The sequence below is a fragment of the Mchenga conophoros genome, linkage group LG16 (assembly GCF_057382185.1).
Source record: "Mchenga conophoros isolate Kocher_MC1m ecotype Shallow Benthic linkage group LG16, M_conophoros_male_GT1.1, whole genome shotgun sequence".
NCBI lineage: Eukaryota > Metazoa > Chordata > Actinopteri > Cichliformes > Cichlidae > Mchenga > Mchenga conophoros.
The window spans coordinates 1,124,480-1,146,323 of record NC_140541.1 but is presented as its reverse complement, the minus strand read 5'-3'; the positions used below and the strand labels follow the sequence as shown (position 1 = coordinate 1,146,323).

General features: G+C 48.9%; 2 protein-coding genes across 2 annotated transcripts in view; one reads left to right on the top strand and one right to left on the bottom strand.

Annotated features, from left to right (window-relative positions):
• LOC146556045 (heat shock 70 kDa protein 12A-like) overlaps nt 1-21,844 on the top strand; it is a 70,752-nt gene that overhangs the window by 33,386 nt on the left and 15,522 nt on the right. The window lies entirely within an intron of this gene.
• On the bottom strand, nt 12,237-13,919 carry LOC146556046 (uncharacterized). Its single transcript, XM_085248500.1, has one exon. It carries the CDS (start codon nt 13,917-13,919, stop codon nt 12,237-12,239), a length of 1,683 nt encoding a protein of 560 aa, XP_085104626.1.

The window sequence follows — 21,844 nt, the reverse complement described above, 5'->3', positions numbered from 1 at the left end:
ACCTGATCACGGGCAGGGCGTACGTGTTGATGGCCCGGATCTTGTTCTTACCATTCAGCTGACTCCTCAGGACTTGCCTGACCCTCTGCAGGTACTTGGTGGTTGCAGCCTTTCTAGCGGCCTCTTCATGGTTCCCATTTGCCTGCGGGATCCCCAGGTACTTGTAACTGTCCTCTATGTCTGCAATGTTGCCTTCTGGTAGTTCAATCCCCTCAGTTCTGACTACCTTCCCTCTCTTTGTTACCATCCGACTACACTTCTCCAGTCCGAACGACATTCCAATGTCATTGCTGTATAGCCTGGTAGTGTGGATCAGTGAATCGATGTCTCGTTCACTCTTGGCATACAGCTTGATGTCATCCATGTACAGGAGGTGGCTGACAACTGCTCCGTTCCATAGTCGGTATCCGTAGCCAGTCTTGTTAATGATCTCACTGAGGGGGTTCAGGCCTATGCAGAACAGCAGTGGGGACAGAGCATCTCCTTGGTAGATCCCGCACTTGATGGTGACTTGTGCTATGTGTTGGGGTGAGGGTGAGACATTCTATACATAAGCAAATCAGTATCAACAGTTCAAAAACAGGAATTAATATTTTCAAAAGAAGATGCCACCAAGGACCAGACGGTAACCAAGCTATCCAGCCTTGTGGCGGATCTACTCCTGTCGTGCAAAAGTACACAACTGAATGTCAAAGGTCAAACAAGACGAATCATCATTCTCAAAAATCATATGTCACTACAATCCAACTGTATACAGACATAGGTATTTAAACGCATCAGTTGACTTTATTGTTTGTCCATGTGGCTCTCAGCTAACTTCAAAGCTGCAGCCTAGCCAACACCCTTCTTTATGACTCCTATCAACCCCCCAAATCTTCTCACTGTAGGCATCCTGTGGGGGTTAGGGTCAACTGGTAAATTATCTGCATTTACAACTCTTCTCCTGTCCTGTTGTCACCACAGAAAAAGCTTTGTTAAGGAAATTGGATCAAGGTGTTTTGATCTTCTTGGCTCAAAACCTCAAGTGTTCATGATGTAAATGTAGACAAAAGGCTTCTCTGTTTACATCCTTCTTGCAAAAGACAAAAGAATAGGTGATGTTGCCATGTTCCATGGTTAATCTCCAGCTTGGGCTAATCCATTGTCCTTCGTACACATAGGCAATTGGCCTGTTTCCAGTTCGTTTAACTGTATAATGTCCTGCAACAAGTCATATTCTTTAAGTCAGACGAGCAGGTCTGTCTCACCAGAGCAGTTCACCTTCCCAGCTACTGGTGAATCAACCTTCCATTCAGGTTCAGAGCAGCTGAAAAGTTGGCAGGGTTCCTGGATGTGTTACCAAAGCAACCAAACAAACTGTCTCGCTCTCAGTGATGCTATAGGGCCACAGTCCAGAAGAATGTGTAGCCAGTGGCATCACAAGCATAACCATTGGTCTCGTTGTTTATGTGAGCGGTTGTGTTCTTAAACTGCCACCAGTAGTTGTTGAAAACCCATGCGGGTACTGGGTGTGGTTTGCTCTGTTCCAGTGCGTTCCCTGTCATCCCACTCAGGGTCCACAGGCACAAGAAGACGCAAAGTAAATTCCCAGCCATTCTGATGAGTACCTGTGGCTCAGTTGGTTTCTTCACCGGATTGAGACGAGGGGCCCTGGAGGCTTTCCCCCCCCTTTGTTCCCGGTCTTCCTGCCACTTACTCCGAGCTGGCCTGGATGTGTGTCACCTTCTTGCAGTGCGCTTGATATATCCAAGTGTTCCTTCCAGCAATCTTCACTGCTGTGGTCGTCGTCAGCAGCATCCGATATGGATCTTCCCATCGTGGACTGGACCAGCACTTCCTCTCCATGGCCTTATCATCATCCAATCTCCAGACTTCAGGCTCTGCTCCTGCAGAGAAACAGAATCATCTGGCAGATCATTTGTTCTCATAACTACTTTAATTTTAAACATTTTCAAGCATCTAATCTGCTAATATGCTCTCTCTTCTGCTTTTCTATCATCACTACAGAAGACTGGAACTCTAAATGCTCTAACATGTGTAATCTCAAAGAGTCAGACCATTCTCTGTTGGAGTAATCCTCATGTACTTATTCTATACAGTCTAACCATGTCCTGCCTGTCTTCCTAAATCTTAACTTTACTGTTCCATTAGTTCTCTCTGCAAAAAAGTTTTTTTTTAAAAGTATTTAATAATCCTAGAGTGAGTATAACGACTGCTCATCTCCCTCCTGTTTGAGACATGGCATAGCCAATGGCTCAAAATAGCAGCAGTCTTATACAAATTATTAGATAGTATTGGTTTATCACACAGATAAAAAAAATCATCCTGCAAGCTTGCTCCCTCTGTAAGTCACAACTGTTTTCCTGCTGTAGGTGAGTGGATGTGCATGTCTGCTGATGTTGTACTGATAAAAGGTTAACACCATGTTTAACTACAGCTGCCTCTTTTGTGATCTTATCTGCAAAAACTTTCCCTAATGCAACTGGATCTTTCCCTCACATGTGTGCTGCACATTTACAAACGGCAATTCCACTGGTTTATAACGCTGCATCCAGCAGAATTTGCAAGAGTTTGGTGTGTTCTGCAGGTTTCCCTGTAGAGGTTGTCTCACCTCGTCTCACTCACTGCACTACAAAGAAATGTACAGTAGCAAATGTATACTGCCTATCAGTGTATAATGTCTCTCTACAGCTTTACACGCTTCCGTTAAAGCTAGCATCTCTGCTGCTCAAGCAAATATGAAACATGCTAGTTGTCTTACATAGATAACTCTCTCTCACTGTCTGCTACAGTAAAACCTGTTCTAGTCTGTCCCTCTGCTGTTGTAAAACTCAAACCATCAACAAACCAAACCTTTCCCTCAACGAGTGGCACATCTATTAAGTCATCCCTCAGCTTACACTTCTTCTCCTCGCGCTCTCTACTCTCATGAGAAGTGTCCTCCTCCGTTGGCAAAAAGGGTTGGACAGATTCAGAATTGTGCACCACTTTATGGTAATATGTGTGGTTGTGAGAGTAACAGTAACATTAAAGACAAGTGTCTTGTAGGTGACAGAAATGTAAGTTTAGTCTGCAATAGTAAACATCTACCTCGTGTGGAACTAACAATGTCAAAAGGTGAAATAAACTATTGAAACATTGTACAGCTTAAGCTGCTGCACATACTGATCTCACGCATGGAGGTAAAGCACGAGCAACTAGAGCTAATCTTTTAGGATAGTAAGTTACTGGCTTCACTTGTGGAAAAAGTGCTGTTAGTTATTTTACAGTCACCTGGCATTTGTGCTGTTCAGAGAACCACAAGTCCATCGCTGGACCTCCTCTGCGCTGTCACTTTTTGGAGCTTGGCACGTTCCCTCAGCTTCCATTTTGTGGGCGATCCTCTCAGTCACTCCTTCTCATCATGGCACCTCACGACATCTACAAATTGAAAAAATGACACTCCTCTCGCCACACGGCTTTCGCCATGTGTCAACTCCCCAATGAGACATGTACAAGAGTGTTGCAAAGTCTCCCTAAAACAATCTCCAGGGTTGGTCCCTTGGAGCAGCTTCACTCCAAGCTGTAACCCTGTGTAAAAACATTAGTCAGCACTTAAATGTTCAGCTTGTTTAACTCCCAGCTCCTGTATCACAGAAGACAAAGTCTTAAAATTAAAACAACTTCACATTTGCAACCAACTATAGATAATAAGAGTAATAAGGTATTCAGCATCACAGAGACAAGTATCATTGCAGGTTTATTCTAAACTCATTAAACTCCTACTTTTTCCCATAATTTGTTCCAAATTATTTAACATCTCAATGTTATTCCACATTGTAATCAGTGACTTCCCTTAAGTTTGTCACTCACCATGAGCCCAACAGTGTGGTCAGATAATGAGCTCCATGTAACTATTCTGTAACCACTGCACATCTGTTCAATCGTCACCTGTCTGTCTGTGCTGAATCCTTTACAAATCACATGATTAACCATCTGCTGTAAAAAGAAATGTAAATGTTAGCGCTGCGCAGGTGTGTACACTTTCTCACAGTAATGTCTGTGAGCACACAAGTTAGTGAATGACACACACATGGTAAATTCACAGACAGAGAATTTAAACTAAAAAGGTTAAATTTTCAGAGTTCACATAGTCATGTGACCCACAGGAGGAATCCTGTGGTCTCCTTCTGCTCCTGCAACAGAGACACACACAGAGATACATCCACACCTTTGTCAGGTGGGGGTTGACTTCACACAATGGTGTTAAGTCAGTCAGTCTTGTCAGCTTTTGTCAGTCAGTCAGTTCCCCATTTATTTTAAAATTCTTACTCATTCACTCAGTGATTCCTTCTTTTGCTAATTGTGGAAATTATCATCGCATTCGTTTCCACGCTCAGCAAAACAACGTCATTTCAAAAAGAAAAACAATTTAGACTGGATTTCCTCGTTGAATCCTTTTGGACAGGAACTTGTTTCCTGATTGTCCCAAATAAGAGCCCATTTTAATTTTGGAGAAGCTCACTTTGCAACAGTTTTCTCGACGACGCTTCGATTCTAATCGTGCAGATCTGCTTAAACAGAGATCATCAAACAAAACTTTCAGTGCACCATGAAAGTAACAAAATAAAAGAAAGAAAATAAAGGAAATCAAAGAAAATAATGGAAAGAAAGGCCTTGTTTAAATCATGACACGTGTTCTTCATGCCAGGGGGATAAATCGTCACAACCCAATTGGCAGGTTCAACTTTAGTAATAAAAGACAAATCAAACAGCCAGTTTAATCTCAAACATTCATCCAATCAGCCATACACACAACATACAGCATAACCCTGTTGTCTTAGCACATAATAAGTTTTAGTTCTCATGTAACTAAATGTGTGCCATGGTAAAACTTCTTCACACACCAGAAACTCACAATCAGCTCACTCAACTCACTCATTTAAGACCTCTCATCAGCATTCTGTTTTCTCCTCTATGATGCAACCATCTGTCCTCCTATAATATTCAGTCCACTAGTCTATGTATCACTTTCATCTTACTAGTGACTTGGACAAGATGACAAACAGAATCTCATGCTTAAGATGCTGTCTGGTCTCATGAGTATCATTGTATGTGTATATGCATGTAGGGTTAGTATAGTTAATGCATTTTCAGTATGTTTTTGTGTTCATCTCTCATCACACTTCCATTATTCTCATCACTGCTTAAAACAACACACATCTCTCTCTCTTTTTTTATTTCTTTAACTGTACTTTTCTCCAAAACAGAAAATAGCATTACAGCTGTTTCAGACTGAGAAACACCAAGCACTCTTCATGCTATCATTCATCCACACAACTATTTTATTTCTTTTTGTCCACTGGGCAGGTGACCTGCAGAATCACGTCTGCCTTTCACACCTTTCACACACACCATGACGTCAGACACTCTCACACTCGCGGAATTGATCAGGAGAAAAACTTTCTTCATCTTCACACTCTGTTACAGAAACACCATATGTTTGTTTTTGTTTTTTTTTTTGGTTTTTTTGTGTTGTGTCAGGGATGGATATGTAGTTGTAACGTTTGTGTTCACTTTCTTTCCTTTCTGTCTCCTCTCTTGCCTAGTCTGTCTTGGACTCAATGCTGCTCCTAATATGCCTTTAATCTCTCCTCCACTTCTGCCTCTGCTCTCTCACCCTCTTCTCTGACTCTACTTTCTGCTAACATTCTTGCTCTTTCTAATGCTTTTCTACGGTGTTGTTCTAGAGTAGTTGCAGTGGATTGAGCTGTAGTTTCATCCTCAGGTTTCACAACTACTGCTTGCAATATTGCTCTTTTAACATTCTGTGCTTCTCTCCTCTTCTGAGCCTGCTCCAGCCACAACTTAGCAACTGCTAACTGCAATTCCTTCCTCTGCTTCGCTTTACCTGTTTTACCTGCTACACTTACAGCTATTCTTTCTACCAGCATTTTACACTTAACTTCCACTAATGTCCCTTCAAATCCACATTTCTTACACCAACAACCTACATACTGCGTGCTGCCTGGTAAAACTTTCTGCATAAATTTTACATCTCTTTCTAAGGCAGACTTACACATTTTATTCTCCATTACAAGACAACAATCAGCCACACTCACGCAGACCACGTCTGGCCCGCACACACACAACATAGGCCTATCGCTTGCGTCTGCACGCACAGCTAGCGCTCTCTGTTGAAAACTCTCAAACGCCCCATATGGCGGAGAATTCAACCTTCGGACACTCTTGAACGCCCCAAATGGCGGAGATTCCGGACTCTGAACCTAGGTTCTCTCCACGCCCCAAATGGCGGAGAACTCTCTACGCCCCAAATGGCGGAGAAGCCTGCGTCTCTCTCAGGCGGCTAGCGCGCTCCCGGACTCACGTTTAACGCACAGCCCGTAGCCGCTCTCTATTGTTTTGGGTCCACGTGCGCTCTCGTGACCAGCGCTCCCCCGGACTCAAGCGTTTCACGCAGAATCACGGTGACGCGTTTCTAGGATCCCATTCATTCATTCACACGGTTATAGAGACGCTCTCTGATTGCTTACCGTTGTGTTGCGTTTCGTTCACAGGAGAGTCCTAGAATTCCGTCAGTCGCCGTCCACGAGGGGAGTTCAGACGCTATTCCACCGGCCTGGTCGCGAATTTAACACTCCAGAGCTTTGTCAGGCGTCCTAACGGCCTGGTTGTCGACAGTCTGCGGCGTGTCCTCTCTCCCCTCAGTGTGCGGCGAAATTCTTGGAATCCGGCTCGAAGGACCAATTAATGTTGGGTCTAAACTCAGACCCCGCTGTCTCTAAGACTTATTCCCATGAAAGAAAAGCAAGGCAACGATCGATTTCTTGCGCAAGGGAAGCCCTCATCTGTGTCCAGCACGACAATGAACCCCAAATGGTGGCCTCCTCTCGCTGCCTTTTTATTGACAAACTTCAAACAATAGTTTACAAAACACCTCCCCTTGCAACCCCTTTTGGTTACATAGACAAGGACTGTATGTAAGTGTGTGTGTGTGTGGGTGTTATGTGAGAATGTGTGTGTGTGTGTGTGTGTGTGTTATGTGAGAGTGTGTGTGTGTGTGTGTGTGTGTGTGTGTGTGTGTGTGTGTGTGTGTGTGTGTGTGAGACCTCCTGCTGACCAAAGGGTCATATAACCTAAAAGCAGGAACAACATCCTTGGTCATAAAGAGGGTAGTCTTCCCCCACACCCAATGTATGGTTTACCAAAGATAACACAGTGAAACCATACAAAGGGTAGGAAGCTCTACCAAACATCAAACAGATCTTCAAGTTAGGATGTATCTACAATAAAACCTCCCCCAGCACAGAGTGGCTGGAGAGGTGGTCAGGATCAAAGGAATGGCTTTGATCCTACTGCTTAAACTAAGACTATACAAATTTAAGAAACACAATGGCAACATTCAACAATTAGACTTAACACTATGGGCTTGGAGTTGGGCTCGAGTGTTGTACGCCACATCCCCATTGAGTTCCTGATGAAGGCTCTTAGGGTCCCATTGATCTTAGACTGTTCTGTCTACCAGTAGCTGGTGTTTTGCGCCCCTGGTATTTTTGCCAATTCCCTTCTGTGTCCCACTCATGTATTGACCCATGTGCCTGTTCATCTTAGCCGATATGATGCCTGACAGGAGCTTCCATGTAGTACTGAGGCAGGTTATTGGTCGGTATATATATATATATATACCGACCAATATATATATATATATATATATATATATATATATAAAAACAAAAACACCCAGCACGCCCCTGCGGGCGGTTTATCCTTCAAGCTCGGGTCCTCTACCAGAGGCCTGGGAGCTTGAGGGTCCTGCGCAGTATCTTAGCTGTTCCCAGGACTGCGCTCTTCTGGACAGAGATCTCCGATGTTGTTCCCGGGATCTGCTGGAGCCACTCGCCTAGCTTGGGAGTCACCGCACCTAGTGCTCCGATTACCACGGGGACCACCGTTACCTTCACCCTCCACATCCTCTCGAGCTCTTCTCTGAGCCCTTGGTATTTCTCCAGCTTCTCGTGTTCCTTCTTCCTGATATTGCTGTCATTCGGAACCGCTACATCGATCACTACGGCCGTCTTCTTCTGTTTGTCTAACACCACTATGTCCGGTTGGTTAGCCACCACCATTTTGTCCGTCTGTATCTGGAAGTCCCACAGGATCTTAGCTCGGTCATTCTCCACCACCCTTGGGGGCATCTCCCATTTTGACCTCGGGACTTCCAGGTTATACTCGGCACAGATGTTCCTGTACACTATGCCGGCCACTTGGTTATGGCGTTCCATGTATGCCTTGCCTGCTAGCATCTTGCACCCTGCTGTTATGTGCTGGATTGTCTCTGGGGCATCTTTACACAGCCTGCACCTGGGGTCTTGCCTGGTGTGATAGACCCCAGCCTCTATGGATCTTGTACTCAGAGCTTGTTCTTGTGCTGCCATGATTAGTGCCTCTGTGCTGTCTTTCAGTCCAGCTTTGTCCAGCCACTGGTAGGATTTCTGGATATCAGCCACCTCCTCTATCTGCCGGTGGTACATACCGTGCAGGGGCCTGTCCTTCCATGATGGTTCCTCGTCTCCCTCCTCTTTCTTGGGTTTCTGCTGCCTGAGGTATTCACTGAGCACTCGGTCAGTTGGGGCCATCTTCCCAATGTATTCTTGGATGTTCCTTGTCTCATCCTGGACTGTGGTGCTGACACTCACCAGTCCCCGGCCCCCTTCCTTCCGCTTAGCGTACAGCCTCAGGGTGCTGGACTTGGGGTGAAACCCTCCATGCATGGTCAGGAGCTTTCTTGTCTTTATGTCAGTGGCTTCTATCTCCTCCTTTGGCCAGCCTATTACCCCAGCAGGGTACCTGATCACGGGCAGGGCGTATGTGTTGATGGCCCGGATCTTGTTCTTACCATTCAGCTGACTCCTCAGGACTTGCCTGACCCTCTGCAGGTACTTGGTGGTTGCAGCCTTTCTAGCGGCCTCTTCATGGTTCCCATTTGCCTGCGGGATCCCCAGGTACTTGTAACTGTCCTCTATGTCTGCAATGTTGCCTTCTGGTAGTTCAATCCCCTCAGTTCTGACTACCTTCCCTCTCTTTGTTACCATCCGACTACACCTCTCCAGTCCGAACGACATTCCAATGTCATTGCTGTATAGCCTGGTAGTGTGGATCAGTGAATCGATGTCTCGTTCACTCTTGGCATACAGCTTGATGTCATCCATGTACAGGAAAATATATATATATATATATATATATATTGGTCAGTATATATATATATATATATACCGACCAATATATATATATATATATATATATATATATATATATATTGTGACACACGCTAGGCACAGATACACCCACACACAGGTCGTTGTCGTCAGTTTCCACATTTATTAAGAGTGTGCACTGTATTACAAAAGAACACCGTCTGACGGCGGTCAGTTTCCCCAGCGTCTCTCTTCTCCGCTCCTCTCCGCCTCACTATATAAAGGAAAGGAAAACCGCCATCAGTCCAAAATCGCCATCAGCTGTTCTTACCAGCACCGCCCCGTTGAGCTCACTGCACCACTCCTCCCCTGCAGCCGCGCCCCGGACCACACCTCCGCCACACACCCCCACCGCCCGACTGAGGCCGGGAAGCCCACCGGCCGAACCTACCCCCCCCCCCGCGAGCGAGAGAGGAAATCGGCCACCGCCATCTGCGCCCCCAGCCTATGGACCACCTTGAACTTAAAAGGCTGCAAAGCCAGATACCACCGGGTGATCCGGGCATTGGCATCCTTCATGCGGTGGAGCCACTGTAGCGGGGCGTGGTCCGAGCAGAGGATGAATGAGCGCCCCAGGAGGTAATAGCGAAGGGAGTCGACCGCCCACCGGATAGCCAAGCACTCCTTCTCCACGGTGCTGTACCATCTTTCGCGCTCTGCCAGCTTCTGGCTGATGTAAAGAATGGGACGGTCGGCCCCCCTCACCTGCTGGGACAAAACGGCCCCCAGCCCTCTGCTCGAGGCGTCAGTCTGCAGAACAAAAGGGAGGGAAAAGTCAGGAGTGTGAAGCAGCGGCTCCCCGGAGAGAGCCTTTTTCACCTGCACAAACGCCGCCTGGCACGGCCCCGACCACTGAACCAGATCTGGAGCACCCTTCCGGGTAAGATCGGTTAAGGGGCAGGTCAGCTGCGCAAACCCTGGCACGAACCGGCGATAGTAACCCGCCAGCCCCAGAAACCGTATCACCTCCTTTTTAGTCTTGGGGCGCGGGCAGGATGCGATAGCCGCCGTCTTTTCCACCTGTGGACGCACCTGCCCGCCCCCCAAGTGGTACCCCAGATACTGTACCTCCCTCCGTCCAACCGCACACTTCTTCGGGTTGGCCGTGAGCCCCGCCCTCCTCAGGGACTCCAGGACCGCGGCCACCCGCTGCATATGCTCCGCCTAGGTGTCGCTGTGGATGATCACGTCATCCAAGTAGGCAGCAGCATACGCAGCGTGCGGGCGCAGCACCCGGTCCATGAGGCGCTGGAAGGTGGCAGGGGCCCCGAACAAGCCGAACGGAAGTGTAACGAATTGGTACAAACCGTAAGGAGTGGAGAAGGCCGTTTTCTCCTTGGACTCGGCAGACAAGGGAATCTGCCAATAGCCCTTGGTTAAATCCAGGGTCGTGAAAAAACGGGCCGTGCCCAGCCGATCCAGGAGCTCGTCGACCCGGGGCATGGGATAAGCATCAAAACGTGACACTTCATTCACCTTGCGATAGTCGATACAGAACCGTATAGACCAGTCCTTCTTCACCACCAGAACGATGGGGCTACACCAGGCGCTGTGCGACTCTTCTATCACACCCATTCTCAGCATTTCAGCCAATTCCCTCTGCACGATTTGCCGTTTATGCTCAGGAAGCCTGTAGGGCCGTGAACACACCGTCACGCCAGGCTGCGTTACAAAATGATGCTCAATGAGAGACGTCCGGCCGGGCAGGGGGGAGAACACGTCAGCAAAACGCTGCTGTAACGCGACAACATCCGCTCTCTGGGCCTGTGTGAGATGGTCATCACAAGGGAGGGAGCCGGGGATGATGGAATTTGGCACCTCCGGCCCTGACTCATCTCTCTCCTTAACCAGGCTTACCAGAGAAGCGGTTTTAACCTCTCTCCACGCTTTAAGGAGATTGAGGTTATAAATCTGTGTGGCCCCTCCCCTGTCCGACCGAGCGACCTCATAGTCAACGTCCCCGACTCGCCGTGTGACCACAAAGGGTCCTTGCCACTTGGCGAGCAACTTCGAGCTTGAGGAAGGGAGTAACACAAGCACTTTGTCTCCCGGTGAAAATTGCCTGAGTCTAGCCCCTCTGTCATACAGGCGTTGCTGACGCTGCTGAGCCTGGAGCAAATTCTCCCGTGACAACCTCCCCAAAGTGTGGAGCTTTGCTCTCAGGTCCAACACGTACTGAATCTCATTCTTGGCGGGGCTCCGACCGTCCTCCCAGCTTTCTTTAATCAGGTCGAGCACCCCACGTGGCCTTCTGCCGAACAGCAGTTCAAAGGGAGAAAATCCCGTGGAGGCCTGGGGCACCTCCCGCACTGCGAATAACAGAGGGTCTAGCCAGTGATCCCAATTGCGTTCATCCTCGTTAATGAACTTACGAATCATGGACTTTAAGGTCTTATTCAGCCGCTCCACCAGCCCGTCCGTCTGAGGGTGGTAGACGCTGGTCCGAATAGATTTAATGCCCAGTAATTCGTACAGTTCCCGCAGTGTACGAGACATAAACGACGTGCCCTGGTCAGTCAGTATCTCTTTCGGGATTCCGACTCGGGAGATGACCTGAAATAGTGCCTGCGCCACACTCTTTGCAGAGATGGTGCGCAGCGGGACTGCTTCCGGGTACCGCGTTGCATAATCCACCAGGACTAACACAAAGCGGTAGCCGCGTGCACTCTGGTGAAACGGCCCGATGGGGTCCATGCCAATGCGCTCGAACGGGCCCTCTATGAGTGGAAGCGGACGCAAAGGCGCTTTTGGTATGGCCGGCTGATTAACAAGTTGGCAGTCCGGGCAGGACGCGCACCAGCGGCGCACATCCGCTCGGATGCCCGGCCAATAAAATCGGGCCGTTATTCGCTCCAGAGTTTTTTCGTATCCCATATGCCCTGCCATGGGGTTGTAATGAGCCGCCTGGAAAATCGTTTCCCGGCGGCCCTGCGGCACCAACAGCTGGGTGTGTTTCACCTCCGTGCGAGCGTCACGACTCACTCAATATAACCTATCTTTCGATAAAATGAAGCATGGGTAGGTCCGCACGGCTTCAGGGCGCACCACGTGACCATCAATCTCAATCACTTGGTCAAAGGCTGAGCGTAGGGTGTCGTCACGAGACTGCTCCAGTGGGAAATCACCCGTGGGGGGAACTTCCGAAGCCGGCGGGGCTACCTGTGAAGGACCCGCCATCTCCCCCTCCCCAGAATCAGTGTCGGACGACCCCGCGTCACCACTGAGCGCCGCGCAGACACTACATGCTACTAGCGGTCGTGACCGCACCCCCGCGTACTGTCCCAACAGATGACGAAACCCCAGCCAATTCGTACCCAGATATAGGGGATGCGACAGGCGCGGGCTAACCGCAGCCGTTACTCTATGCGTTTTGCCCTTATACTTTAATAACAGCGGCACTATGGGATACCTGTGAACATCACCATGCACACACCTCACCTCCACCCATTCTGCCTCCAGCAATGCCCCGGGGCGAACCAAGCCTTGGTGCACGAGGGTCTGCGTGCAGCCCGTGTCCACCAAAGCATGGCGTATACCCCTTCGAGTCCTTACCGGAATGCTGTATGTCCCTTCCGGACCTGGAGAGGGCGCTGGAGCACCGGCAACACGGAACACCTGCCGCACCTCCATCAGAGGACAGTCCCTCCTCAGGTGTCCCGGCTCTCTGCACTTCCAGCACTCCTGCCCCGGCGTCTGTGCTGCTCTCCGTGGCTCAGGGGCAGCACTACTCATGTCTGCTCCCTGGGAAGGCACAAACGCAGCAAAAGGATTAGTGGGGCTCAACGCCAGCGTCCGCTCTGCCTGCCCTGGCACAGGCATCCGGCGCCTTGGTGCCGGCACCGGGGCTTGTCTGTTCGGCCTCCGGCCGCTGTCCCCGGGCTCCCCCGCTCTAGCGGCAAGGTGATCCTCCGCCAACGTAACCGCCACCTCCAGACTCGCGGGACGGTGGCACCTGACCCATCTCGCCGTCTCCGCAGGCAGCCCCTCCACGAACTGCTCCAGCACCACTTTGCCCACCAGCAGCGTCTCACCCTCTGGCTGAAGCCAGCGTACGGCCGCGTCATGCAGCTTCCGGGCCCAAGCAAACGGCCGATCCGCCGCGGCCAGCCGACAGGCCCGGAACCGCCGGCGATGATCTTCAGCGGTGAGCCCCAACCTGTCCACCACCGCCCGGCTCACGTCCTGGAAGCTGCCCCTCGAAGCCGGCGGCAGACTCAGGGCTGCCGTCCGAGCCTCCCCCGACAGCAGAGGAAGCAAACGCGGAGCCCACTCCACCTGCGGCCACTGGCAGGCCTCCGCCGTGGCACGAAAAGTCTCCAGAAAAACCTGAGGGTCGTCCCCGTCCCCCATCCGGGGCACCGCCACCGACAGCGGTGGGGGCTTCGGCGAGGCACCGGCGCCAACCAGCCGCTCCAGAACCTGAGTCTGCCGGTCCGTCTGCTCCTGCAGCGCAGCCAGGTGAGCCCGCTGGGCCGCCGCATGGTCGTGGCTCATCTTCGCCATCTCCGCCAGCATCTGCGCCAAAAACTGCAAAGGCTGGGCGGGCAGCGCAGCCTGCGGGTCGGACATCCCCACACCGGCAGGCTCCTGGGTTTCGGCACCACTTGTGACACACGCTAGGCACAGATACACCCACACACAGGTCGTTGTTGTCAGTTTCCACATTTATTAAGAGTGTGCACTGTATTACAGAAGAACACCGTCTGACAGCGGTCGGTTTCCCCAGCGTCTCTCTTCTCCGCTCCTCTCCGCCTCACTATATAAAGGAAAGGAAAACCGCCATCAGTCCAAAATCGCCATCAGCTGTTCTTACCAGCACCGTTGAGCTCACTGCACCACTCCTCCCCTGCAGCCGCGCCCCGGACCACACCTCCGCCACATATATATATATATATATATATATATATATATATATATATATAATACCCTCAAGTTACTACCGACCAATAACCTGCCTCAGTACTACATGGAAGCTCCTGTCAGGCATCATATTGGCTAAGATGAACAGGCACATGGGTCAATACATGAGCGGGACACAGAAAGGAATTGGCAAGAATACCAGAGGTGCAAAACACCAGCTACTGGTAGACAGAACAATCAGCCGAGACTGCAAGACCAGACTGACCAACCTGTGCACTGCCTGGATTGATTACAAGAAGGCCTATGACTCAATGCCCCACAGCTGGATACTGGAATGCCTAGAATTGTACAAGATCAATGGGACCCTAAGAGCCTTCATCAGGAACTCAATGGGGATGTGGCGTACAACACTAGAGGCCAACTCCAAGCCCATAGCACAAGTTACCATCAAGTGCGGGATCTACCAAGGAGATGCTCTGTCCCCACTGCTGTTCTGCATAGGCCTGAACCCCCTCAGTGAGATCATTAACAAGACTGGCTACGGATACCGACTACGGAACGGAGCAGTTGTCAGCCACCTCCTGTACATGGATGACATCAAGCTGTATGCCAAGAGTGAACGAGACATCGATTCACTGATCCACACTACCAGGCTATACAGCAATGACATTGGAATGTCGTTCGGACTGGAGAAGTGTAGTCGGATGGTAACAAAGAGAGGGAAGGTAGTCAGAACTGAGGGGATTGAACTACCAGAAGGCAACATTGCAGACATAGAGGACAGTTACAAGTACCTGGGGATCCCGCAGGCAAATGGGAACCATGAAGAGGCCGCTAGAAAGGCTGCAACCACCAAGTACCTGCAGAGGGTCAGGCAAGTCCTGAGGAGTCAGCTGAATGGTAAGAACAAGATCCGGGCCATCAACACATACGCCCTGCCCGTGATCAGGTACCCTGCTGGGGTAATAGGCTGGCCAAAGGAGGAGATAGAAGCCACTGACATAAAGACAAGAAAGCTCCTGACCATGCATGGAGGGTTTCACCCCAAGTCCAGCACCCTGAGGCTGTATGCTAAGCGGAAGGAAGGGGGCCGGGGACTGGTGAGTGTCAGCACCACAGTCCAGGATGAGACAAGGAACATCCAAGAATACATTGGGAAGATGGCCCCAACTGACCGAGTGCTCAGTGAATACCTCAGGCAGCAGAAACCCAAGAAAGAGGAGGGAGACGAGGAACCATCATGGAAGGACAGGCCCCTGCACGGTATGTACCACCGGCAGATAGAGGAGGTGGCTGATATCCAGAAATCCTACCAGTGGCTGGACAAAGCTGGACTGAAAGACAGCACAGAGGCACTAATCATGGCAGCACAAGAACAAGCTCTGAGTACAAGATCCATAGAGGCTGGGGTCTATCACACCAGGCAAGACCCCAGGTGCAGGCTGTGTAAAGATGCCCCAGAGACAATCCAGCACATAACAGCAGGGTGCAAGATGCTAGCAGGCAAGGCATACATGGAACGCCATAACCAAGTGGCCGGCATAGTGTACAGGAACATCTGTGCCGACTATAACCTAGAAGTCCCGAGGTCAAAATGGGAGATGCCCCCAAGGGTGGTGGAGAATGACCGAGCTAAGATCCTGTGGGACTTCCAGATACAGACGGACAAAATGGTGGTGGCTAACCATAGTGGTGGTAGACAAACAGAAGAAGACGGCCGTAGTGATCGATGTAGCGGTTCCCAATGACAGCAATATCAGGAAGAAGGAACACGAGAAGCTGGAGAAATACCAAGGGCTCAGAGAAGAGCTCGAGAGGATGTGGAGGGTGAAGGTAACGGTGGTCCCCGTGGTAATCGGAGCACTAGGTGCGGTGACTCCCAAGCTAGGCGAGTGGCTCCAGCAGATCCCGGGAACAACATCGGAGATCTCTGTCCAGAAGAGCGCAGTCCTGGGAACAGCTAAGATACTGCGCAGGACCCTCAAGCTCCCAGGCCTCTGGTAGAGGACCCGAGCTTGAAGGATAAACCGCCCGCAGGGGCGTGCTGGGTGTTTTTAATACCCTCAAGTTAGGGTCCTCTCTTAAATTATGTTCAAGAGAACTGAGTAAATCTAGGGAGTTCTTGGCAGTGACCCTTATCTTCCTGAAAATTGGCTGCACCCCCCAAAAAACAAACAAACAAAAGAAAACAAAAAAAGAAACAGCATCAAGCTCTTCAAACGTACATTTTCCAAGTCCTATTCTTCCTGTCTCTCATAGGTGTTGAAGCAATCGTACCACTGCTCCAGTTAGACATAGAATATTAAGCTGGAACCCCTTACAGTACTGTTAGCTTTTAAATCTTTGTATTTGTCACCAAGTCCAAATATCAAGACTGGAATATTTCAAAGCATAGTGCAAATATATTTGTTTGTTTATTTTTAAAGTGCATATAATTCAGTAAATACTACTGATAAAACCAAATTATTAAATGAGAACAATCGGTAAAGAAGGCTTTGGATAAATAACATGAAGCTCCCAATCTCCAGCCAACAGGAATTACATTCTTAGTCCACAGTGGGGAAAAGGTTAATGAGTTTACCTCCTTCATTACCAGGTATATTATGGAATTAAAAGGAACAAAAAAATTCAATGGACAATCATCCAGGTAATTAAAAGCCAGAAGCTTGATTCTGTTGATTGGACATATTATTTTCAGTGGGAGTTCACTTCAATGGAGTCTTTTGGATGAGTTCATCACTCATCCAAGTGACTTCTTCAGTCTCAGCTGTCTGCAAGTTTCCGCAACCTTATAAACAGTACATTTGCACAATAACTGAAACCAGCCCACCGAATGAACAATGGGCTGTGAGGTCAGTTCCTTGATCATTAGTATTCAAACTGTCATGACCATTGATCAATGGCCATGAGTACCACAGAGCATTACAGAGAGTTGGGAATGGCTGCATTTACAGTATTGTAAATGGACTACTGGACTCAAGTGTGAGACTGACATGCAGAGGTGGTTCAGCTAACTTAAAGAAAAACTTTATTTTACAACAAACACAAGAATGTATTGACATGGAGACAAAAACCTAGAAATTTAGAATAGAATAGAATAGAATAGAATTCAACTTTATTGTCATTGCACATGCACAGGTACAGGGCAACGAAATGCAGTTTGCATCCATCCAGAAGTGCTTTAGTGATATTATGACACTATGTTTGCACTGAAGCACCGCAGCAATTTCCTAATGTTGTAAACCTCAACATCTGGCAATAAACCCCATTCTGATTCTGATTCTGATTCTGATATAGATATATTACAATATATATTAGCAATAATATAGATATGTGAGTATATTACAGAAATGGGTCTATTATGGTATGTTATAATGTACATGGTATGAAGTATGTTGTGAATATTCTATAACTATAAGTACGTACAGGCTGTAGTGAGTACAAGCTATGTACAGGCTATGAACAGGATATAAATATGAAAAACTATACAGAATATGAAATAAATAACTTTACAGAAATCTGAGATATACAGCTATACAGAAATGGAAACTATGCAAGTTGTAAACAGTTGTAGGGTTAAAGATTATCGTATGTACAGAATGATTATTTACACAGAGCTATACAGTAGTGCAGTTAAGATAAGTGAGATATAATTCCTACAGAGGCTATATAAAGTGCTAGTGGTTGTGAGTGGTGGTTCAGTCCATGTTATTGTGTGTTTGAGGGTACAGTTGTCCATTGTGGGGGTGTGTATGTTCAGTCCATGAGTTTAACGTGGGTCAGATGTCAGGAGGCAGAGTTCAGGAGTCTGACAGCTGTGGGGAAGAAGCTGTTCCGGTACCTGGTGGTCTTAGTCCGGAGGCTCCTGTAGCGCCTCCCAGAGGGCAGGAGGGTGAAGAGTCCATGTGATGGGTGACTGGGGTCTTTGATGATTTTCCCAGCCCTTTACAGACACCGCTTCCTGTAGATGTCCTTTATGGCAGGAAATGGTGCTCCGGCGATGCGCTGGGTAGTTTTAAGACCCTCTGCAACGCCTTCCGGTCCGAGGCAGAGCAGTTCCCGTACCAGACTGTTATACAGTTGGTCAGGATGCTCTCGATGGTGCAACGATAGAAGTTCACCAGGATGTCTGAGGACAGGTGGTTCTTCCTCAGAGTCCTCAAGAAGAAGAGGCGCTGGTGAGCCTTCTTGACCAGCTTATAGCAGTTGGTTGTCCAGGTGAGATCCTCGGAGATGCGGACTCCCAGGAACTTGAAGCTGCTCACACGCTCCACAGCCGACCCTTAATGTGGATGGGTGGATGTGGGTCAGCATTCCTCCTGTAGTCCACGATGAGCTCCTTCTCTTCTCGGTGTTAAGCAGTGGCGTGGTTTAACACACAATATAATACTTGGCATGGAATTCAAACGTGGTGGCCTGGGGTATGTTACACAACGGGAGACTGGTGTCATCATGGTTGCAGGGTCACACTGAGGAAACAGAGAAACTGAGTTAGTGCATGCATGTGTAGATCCAGAGATGATAGCGGAATCTGAGTTAGTGTGGCTTACTTTGGCAGGTGGAGCTTGGAGCTCCAGTTGGGCTTGGAGGGTGTGGCAGAGGTCCGAGTGGTAGGCTGAGAGCAGCTAAGATGGGCTGACTTGAATTTTCCAGAATCCTCATGAGCTAAGATGACAGAAGGGCAGGCAGGTAAGTGTGGCAGGTGTTTTCTCCCTAGAGTGGGCCGAAATCCAGTGAGGTTGTGACCAGTATTAAAGAGGTGAGCTATGCTGCGGTGTGGTTTAGTGGTGAGCCAACGAAGCTGGAGGAGATAAAAGGCCAAATAAGCAGACTTGGATCTTCAGCTAGAAGTGTGAGCCTGTTACCAACATAGGTGAGCTGATGAACTGGTGGTGAGACAACGGAGAAGCTGGTCATAAATACCCTCCATTGACTGTCAAAGATTAACTCCGGGTGAGCTGCCCATATTAGAAGATGGCAGACTTGCCCAGAAGCAGGCACCAGAGGCAAGGACCCACACGGGAATTCTCCCAGCTGCTTACATGGGCCATGACGGTCTTTCTCCCCTCACCTGGTTGCAGCTGGTCGTGGCAGATGGCCGGCCCTTCCTGAGCCTGATTCTGGTGGTGTTTTCATCTTGTTTACAAAATAAAGTACTTTGAGGCAGCTGTTGTGATTTGGTGCTATATAAATAAAATTAAAACTAAGAAACTAAATTGCTCGATTCCTAAAGACTTCATAACCAGCTTGAAAAGTTTGGATGTAAAATTAGTATATTCGTCTGTCTGGACTACTCTGGGGAGTCTAAAGGTAGTGAAAAACTTTAAGGCCTTAGTAATGAGCGGTGCAGAGAACCTCCTGAGAGGGACAGCCTCTAGAAAATACGTAGCAGCACAGATTATCAAGGTTCAAGGTTCCAGGTTCTTTATTTGTCACATGCATAGTTATACAAGTATAACACACAGTGAAATGTAGCCTGACACGCTCCTCGACATGTGCAAAAATTTGGGGGGGGGGTGTAGAGGAAGAACATTATATATATATATATATATATATATATATATATATATATATATATATATATATATATATATATATATCTAGCAGACCCTCAGAAGGTCTGCTAGATGATGTTAATGCAGCACTACGGGCAATACCTACAACCACGATTACCGACACTAACAAGCTGATCTACAATACGGCAGCAGTGATCAGTGAGATGCTTGGCTACAAGTTGAACAGCCACAAGGGGCAGTACCCTCCATGGAGAAGGAGGCTAGAGGGCAAGATCAAAGTAGCACGGAGGGAGGTTAGCCAACTAACGGAGTTGCAGAAAGGTGCGACAAATAAGGTGCCTAAGAAATACAGCAAGTTGTCCATACCTGAGGCCTTGGAAACTGCCAAGCAAAGACTCACAGCCTTGGCCAGCCGCTTGAGGAGGTACACCAGAGAGATAGAAGGCAGGAGAATAAACCAGCTGTTCTCCACAGAACCAGCAAAGGTGTACTCTCAGTGGCAAGGGAACAATAAGAGAACAGCACCACCAAGGCTGGAGACGGAGCAATACTGGAAGAGCATATGGGAGAAGGATGCAACCCATAACGGCAATGCTCAGTGGCTAGAGGATCTGAGGGCAGACCACAGCGACCTCCCTGAACAGGGTCCAGTAACCATCACAGTGGCAGATATCCAAGAAAGGGTCTCCAGTATGAAGAGTTGGACAGCACCAGGGCCCGACATGGTTCACGCCTACTGGCTGAAGAAGCTGACTGCACTCCACGAGCGTCTGGCAGCACAAATGAACCAGCTGCTAGTTAACGAAAGACACCCGGAATGGCTAACTGAAGGCCGGACGGTCCTGATCCCCAAGGACCCCAAGAAGGGACCGGTCCCCTCCAACTACCGACCAATAACCTGCCTCAGTACTACATGGAAGCTCCTGTCAGGCATCATATCGGCTAAGATGAACAGGCACATGGGTCAATACATGAGCGGGACACAGAAAGGAATTGGCAAGAATACCAGAGGTGCAAAACACCAGCTACTGGTAGACAGAACAATCAGCCGAGACTGCAAGACCAGACTGACCAACCTGTGCACTGCCTGGATTGATTACAAGAAGGCCTATGACTCAATGCCCCACAGCTGGATACTGGAATGCCTAGAATTGTACAAGATCAATGGGACCCTAAGAGCCTTCATCAGGAACTCAATGGGGATGTGGCGTACAACACTAGAGGCCAACTCCAAGCCCATAGCACAAGTTACCATCAAGTGCGGGATCTACCAAGGAGATGCTCTGTCCCCACTGCTGTTCTGCATAGGCCTGAACCCCCTCAGTGAGATCATTAACAAGACTGGCTACGGATACCGACTACGGAATGGAGCAGTTGTCAGCCACCTCCTGTACATGGATGACATCAAGCTGTATGCCAAGAGTGAACGAGACATCGATTCACTGATCCACACTACCAGGCTATACAGCAATGACATTGGAATGTCGTTCGGACTGGAGAAGTGTAGTCGGATGGTAACAAAGAGAGGGAAGGTAGTCAGAACTGAGGGGATTGAACTACCAGAAGGCAACATTGCAGACATAGAGGACAGTTACAAGTACCTGGGGATCCCGCAGGCAAATGGGAACCATGAAGAGGCCGCTAGAAAGGCTGCAACCACCAAGTACCTGCAGAGGGTCAGGCAAGTCCTGAGGAGTCAGCTGAATGGTAAGAACAAGATCCGGGCCATCAACACATACGCCCTGCCCGTGATCAGGTACCCTGCTGGGGTAATAAGCTGGCCAAAGGAGGAGATAGAAGCCACTGACATAAAGACAAGAAAGCTCCTGACCATGCATGGAGGGTTTCACCCCAAGTCCAGCACCCTGAGGCTGTACGCTAAGCGGAAGGAAGGGGGCCGGGGACTGGTGAGTGTCAGCACCACAGTCCAGGATGAGACAAGGAACATCCAAGAATACATTGGGAAGATGGCCCCAACTGACCGAGTGCTCAGTGAATACCTCAGGCAGCAGAAACCCAAGAAAGAGGAGGGAGACGAGGAACCATCATGGAAGGACAGGCCCCTGCACGGTATGTACCACCGGCAGATAGAGGAGGTGGCTGATATCCAGAAATCCTACCAGTGGCTGGACAAAGCTGGACTGAAAGACAGCACAGAGGCACTAATCATGGCAGCACAAGAACAAGCTCTGAGTACAAGATCCATAGAGGCTG